This window comes from Coloeus monedula (genome assembly GCF_965178545.1).
Source record: "Coloeus monedula genome assembly, chromosome: 7".
NCBI lineage: Eukaryota > Metazoa > Chordata > Aves > Passeriformes > Corvidae > Coloeus > Coloeus monedula.
In genome coordinates, this window is record NC_138787.1 from 18,962,713 (window position 1) to 18,968,712 (window position 6,000).

The 6,000-nt window shown below is 55.9% G+C and overlaps 1 protein-coding gene across 1 annotated transcript; it reads right to left on the minus strand.

Annotated features, from left to right (window-relative positions):
- Positions 1 to 3,646: 3,646 nt before the first annotated feature.
- SP9 (Sp9 transcription factor) lies at positions 3,647 to 5,743 on the minus strand (the record flags this gene model as incomplete). Its single annotated transcript, XM_082284821.1, has 2 exons — positions 3,647 to 5,002; positions 5,723 to 5,743. 2 exons carry the CDS (start codon positions 5,741 to 5,743, stop codon positions 3,647 to 3,649), a joined length of 1,377 nt encoding a protein of 458 aa, XP_082140947.1.
- Positions 5,744 to 6,000: the final 257 nt, after the last annotated feature.

Here is a 6,000-nt window from a genome sequence, read left to right on the forward strand (position 1 = left end):
CCCGCGCGGGGCAGCGCCGGGAGCGTCCCGGTGTGCGGGCTCAGGCTTGTTCCTGCTCTCCTTTTTGTAATGTGTGAAGGATGTTATTCCTTGAGGAAATTTGTAGCTAAATTATTCTTACTTAAAATAAACACTTAGCGCACCAATTACTCAAAGGGGCGGGCTGTCTGTTAGTTTCCCTTCATCTGCGTTTTGGAAGGGTGGGAGAGGATCCTGGCGAACGGATAATGGCTGCAAATAAATTACAGCTCCCGCAGATAAAGTTTCCATTTGAATTGAAAGACGCAATTAAGAAGCTGTCCAGGCACGAGATCGGGTGTTCATATATTATCTCATTAGAACAAAAACATTAATGTTACCTTTTAAGTGTAAAACGAGCCGCTGGGTCTGTAACTCGCCGCAGGGGCTAAGGGACACGCTTCCTGCGGACGGGCGACCTGGCGATCGAATGACGTGTAGTAGATAATTTTTCCTGGCATTTTACCTTCTCTCCCGTCTGTGGTGGTTGCTGTCGCTGGCTGGTTGTTTGCCGTGTTTTAACGGGTTCGCGGAGCCGGGTTGAAGTTGCTGTCCGCGAGGTGTGGGAATGGGCAGCAATAGCTGGAGCAGGATGTAAATGGGAGCTCGCCAGGGCGAGCGGGGCCAAGGCGGCGGGGAGCCCGGCTTCCCCTGTGCCTCCCTTCCCGCCGGAGCCCGAGAGGGCACCCCTCTTGTTCCCGGTGCTCTCCCGCTCTCGGGTTAGCGTCCTCTTACTAAAGAGGTGAACCACTAAAGAGGTGATTCAAAGACCGAAATCAGATTTATTTCTCGGTTCTCACACCGTTTGTTCGTTAGGTATTTTTGTGTAGAAGTTCCCCAGACCATATAATTATCTCCAACATTTACGAAAGAGTGGTGTCATTTATTTTTTTAAAAGGTGACACGCTTTCTGTTTTCTCGGTTAAACGAACCGGCTCTGCGGCCCAGAGCTGCTCCCTTCCTCGTTTCTGGGGAGTCTGTAAGTGATGGACGTTTTCTGACCCGAAGGGGCAAAGGCAATGCAAAGAGGTCCTTGATCACTGAGCTGAGAATTGTAACCCCGGCCTGGCAGCAACTGGACCTGGATGGTGTCCTTTGATGTGTTTTATTATAAATCGAAAACAAAGCTGACTTCTGCCCGGCACCCCGCGTGGGTGCATTCCTGCGCAGCCCCCAGGCCTCCCGGCAGGGAGGAGAGCCGGGTCCCGCCGCCGGCCCGCTCTGTGTGTTACCGCCGCCCGAGCGCGTCCCCCGCGCCCGCTCCCCTCCCTTGCTCGCGGGGAAACCTGACGGCACCCGCCCGGGGGCGGGAGGAAAGACACCTTGCCGGGATGCTTTTGGCCAGGAAAATTCCGGAGCGGCTCCCGGGGAAGGTGCTGTCGGCAGCTGGGATGCGAGGTGCCTCTCCCGGGAGGCTCCCTTCCCCCGGGCCGCGGAACGGCCCGCCGGGCTCCCGCCGCCGCCCCAGGGCACAGGCGGTGTCGGCACTGCCCGGCCGCTTTTGTGCAACAGTGGCGCGGAGGAGGTGGGACGCGGTTATTAGTATTCACGGCAGATGTATTTTCTTTAACGCAACGTCTTTATTCCAGTTGGTGGTCGACAGCAGAATCCGTTTCCCGATGCTATTAGCATTCCCCGTTTTATGGAGGATTAAAATATTTGTATTCATCCAATCTGTACCGGGTAGAGTAAATTAACTTTTTTTTTCCTCACCCTCTTTTTTTTTTTTTTTTTTTTTAATAACACAATTATCTCATTTAACAATTCGCCTTTAAAAAAAATACTGTGGCTGTTAGGTTGGTGGTCAGGAGACAAAGGGAGTGAAAATAATTTTCATTTCAATAATTGCCTTCTGGTCAATTTAACTGTGCCTTATTTTGAAAGAGCCTGTCTAAATGAGATTCCTGTCCCAAATGTGTTCCCAGGCCTTAGCCCAGCCTTTAATTATTCCTGAGTTTTTTTCTTCAGAATAAGACGCTGCACTGAGTAATCACAAAGAAGTCAGAGAGCATCCTTGAACCTTTTCAATAGCAGAGCCACTGATATTCAAATAACATGCAAGGACCATTTGACTGCATGGGGACATAAGCATTTCCAATTCACTATTTGCATAGATCAACTGTCTTTGAAAAGGAAAGGAGCAGTTGTCTTCCATAACATTAAAAAGCCTAGTTATCAAATCAAGTGCTTAGTTTGGGGCTTTTAAAACGTTTACATTTTATCTTAGGTTGCCCTTTACCGTTTGACATGCAAATTTGGTGCAGTTAATTTGGACAATTAAAAGGATCTTCAAGGGAGCTTTGTCACCGAGAATATTCGGAGTTTTCCCCGTGGACCAGCTGAGATAAAGTTGGCCAGAACAAATGATGTCTAGGAGATTAATTAGATATTTGATAAGACATGAATCCCTAATAAGGGAATACAAGGCACAGGGGGCTGCTATGTGCTCTAAGTCAAAATTAATAACATTTAACAAGATTTTCATTTAGGCATGAAATGTCTTTTCCGGAGTATTGACTCTAGCGATTTATTCCCTCGAGATCACCTCCCAGCCTAGGCAGCCTTGTGGCGCTGAAGGCTTTTAAAATTAAATAAATAGTTCCTCAGCACAGTTTGCCTTCACTCGATTTTGGGGACGGTTTCACCAAAGACGCTTAGGTCTCAGCATGGTTCCCAGCTGTAGCAGGGCTCAGACTCGGTTAAAATTTGTTTGGTTTCTTGGGGGGGTTTTGGTTTTGTTTTTTTTTTTTTTTAAGTAAACCAAAGCAAAGGCGGTTTGAAAAGAGCGAGCAGAGTGGTTCAGTGCGGCCGGCTCAGGGGCCGGTCCCATCCCCTCCCAGCTATAATTGCTGGCTGTATTTTTAATCACAGTGACTGTAAGAACGATGGAAAGGGGTGCGAGAGCTCCCACTGAAAAAGTGACCCCTGCGAGGACTGGGCGGGGGGAAGGAGGGGACACGAAGAAGAACAAACCCGTGAGTATATTGTTCAGAGTCCTTTAATAATACCAAAATGAAAATATGTCAAGATTTTTTCCATACAGATAAACGCATTTAATTTCTTTAAGAGACCTTAACTTATGTGTGTTTGAGTGAAGTGTTAACTCAACATTTTAAATATCTTTTACATATATACTGACTTCCACAAAGTGCATCAGAAATTTAAAATTAAAAAAAAAATTAATCAGAACCCCAAAACCTCCCTGAATTTCAGGAATTCACCAATTAAAAAAAAAAAATCCCCAAACCCCCTATCAGATCAACATTTACAAGAAAAATAAGGGAACACGATCTGGTTTTCTTTTTTTTTTTTTTCTGTTTTTCTTCTTTTTTGAACCCTATTTATACAGATGTTTATGAGATACAGAGGGACCGTCTCAGAGTTGCAGCTGTATTTCTCACCTTAAGCCTCTCTTAGGATGCTTGCCTTCCAACAGAAAGAGAAAAGGGGAACGGAAGAAAGTGTCACTCGGTACCCACTGGCCGGGCGGGACGGGGGCCGCGCCTCTCTGGCCCCGCCGTCCACCGGCCCGCCCCCGCTGCGGTCCGGGGCGCCGTGGGCGGCGGGGCGGCTCGCGTCCCTCCGGCCGGCGCGGGGCACAGTCCGAGCGGCTCCGGCGGCGCTGCCCCTAGGAGTCGCCGGGCCCCGCGGTAGGTTCCTTGCCCGGTCCGCGGGCGGCGGCGCCCACCCCCTCGTGCAGGATGAGGTCGGGGGACTCGGAGCGCGGCGTTTCCAGGTTGCTGGCGTCCGTGTCGCTGTCGCTGCCCTTTTTGCCCCCGCCGCCCCCGTTGTGCGTTTTGATGTGTTTGCTCAGGTGGTCGCTGCGCATGAAGCGCTTGTTGCAGACGGGACAGGCGAAGCGCTTCTCGCCCGTGTGAGTCCGCAGGTGCCGCTGCAGCTCGTCGGAGCGGGTGAAGCGCTTCCCGCAGAAGAGCCAGTTGCAGACGAAGGGCCGCTCGCCCGTGTGCCAGCGCAGGTGCGCCTTCAGGTGCGAGGTCTTGCCGTACACCTTGCCGCAGCCGGGGATGTGGCAGCTGTGCAGCCCCTTGCGCCGCAGGCTGGCCCCCGCCGGCCCCAGCCGCTCGGCCTCCTGGCAGTTGGGGCAGTCGCAGGTGGCGCGACCCGAGTAGCGGCGGGCGGAGCGGGCCGAGCCGCCCCCGGCGGCGGCGGCGGCGGCGCCCGAGATCATGGCGCTGGCCGCCGCCACCGCCGCGCTGGAGTCCGTGTAGGAGGGCAGCACGGGCTTGAAGCCCTCCTGGGTGAGCAGGTGCTGGCTGGTGGAGAGCAGGTGCGAGGCGGCCGTGGAGCCCAGGCCGGTGGAGCTGAAGGCGGAGTGGGTGAGGGAGCTGAAGTCGGGGTTGTAGGTGCCCAGTTGGGAGTGCAGCGAGGCCTGGGGGGCGCCCGAGTGCAGCGAGCTCTGCAGCCCCCCCGCCGGGTTCTGCACCTCAAGCCAGGAGCTCGGGTTGGTGTGCACATCCCACCAGGAGGAGGCCGCTCCGTTGGCCACCTCGCCCGCCGAGAGAGTGGAGTGGAAGCCCGACTTGTACCAGGACTCGTAGGGGTGTGCCATGCCCACCCGCGGGTAGAGGCTCTCGGCCGCCGAGCTGTGCACTTTGGAGATGAAGGCCGACTGCCCGCCGGGCTCCTGCGGGGACACGCCCGCCGCCGCCGCCGAGTTGGAGAAGAGGCCGCCGTAGTCGCTGCTGAAGGCTGAGGAAGTGGGTGAGGTGGAAGCCAGGCAGAAGGCGCTGTTGGCGGTGCCCGTGCCACTGGCCAGTCCGTTGGAGCCCCTGCTCGTGGCCACCGTGAAGCCCGAGAGGCTGGAGCCCAGGTTGCAGCTGGAGGTGGAGCGTTTCCAGGGGTGGAAGCCCCCTTTGGCGAAGGCGCTAGACTCGGGCAGGGTGGTCAGGGGACTAGTGTTGCCGATTTTGTTGCAGGTAGCGGCCAGCATGGCCAGGGGAGTCGTTCCAAATCTCGGCTCTTCCTGCGGGAAGAGACAAAGCCGGCCCGTCAGCCTAGCCCTTGCCACCTCGCCAGGCTCCCGCGGGGACACGGCAGCGCGGGTAGAACCGCGGCTCAACGAACGGTACCGCGGAAAAGTTTTCTCTTATTTTGGAGGAAGGCTCCAGCCCTGCCACTCTCGGCACAACTCGTTTTCCGCCGGGGACCGGTCTGATCGCCCGAGAGATTTACATCGCAAGCGGGTCCCGACGGAGACAAGCGACACGCGTGTTCCGAGAGGGCTGCTCGAGCGTACCGCCGTTAAACCAAAAATCCCGTGGGAACGAAATGCGGCGTCTCCTCGAGCAACCGTACAGGAGCGACGGTAAAAAAGAGATGGCAGCAAGGCGAGCAGTGTGCGGAGCCTTCCTACCGTCGCCTCGCGCAACGCCGGGCTGGCGAAAATCTTTGGAAACCGAGCGTAGTTCTAGTTAAAAAAAAAAAACAAACAAAAAAATCCCAAACCAAACCAACAGCAAAACAAAAGAAAGCAGAAGCAGCGCGGCTTCTCTCCGGCCCAACGAGTTTTCAGGCTAAACTCTTTGGGAACGACCCGATGGGCAGCCCGCAATGAAATCCCCCGAGGCGGGCCGGGATCACCTCCCATCCGCGGGTCCACGCGATTTGCGCAAGGGGCAGCCTTGCGGCGGCAACGACGGCTTTTCCAGGGGGAAGCCGCGAGGAAGCGCGCGGTGCGACTTACCCCGAGGATAGACGTAGCCATAGCACGTCCGTGGGCTGGGCGGTGGGGCGGAGGGGACGGCGCTCGGTGAGCGCCCCGCGCTGCCCGGCGGCACTAAGGACACTCCGGCGCGGCGGGGCCAAACTCTGCCTAAGTGCGGGCAGCGCTCGCTTTGAAGTACCGCTGGCGGCGGCGCTCGCCCAATGAGGGCCCGGGCGGAGCGGCCCGGAGCGGCTCGGCAGCCAATCAGGCTGCGCGGAGGTGCCGGCGCCGGGGCGCGGGGCGCGTGCCAGTCAGCG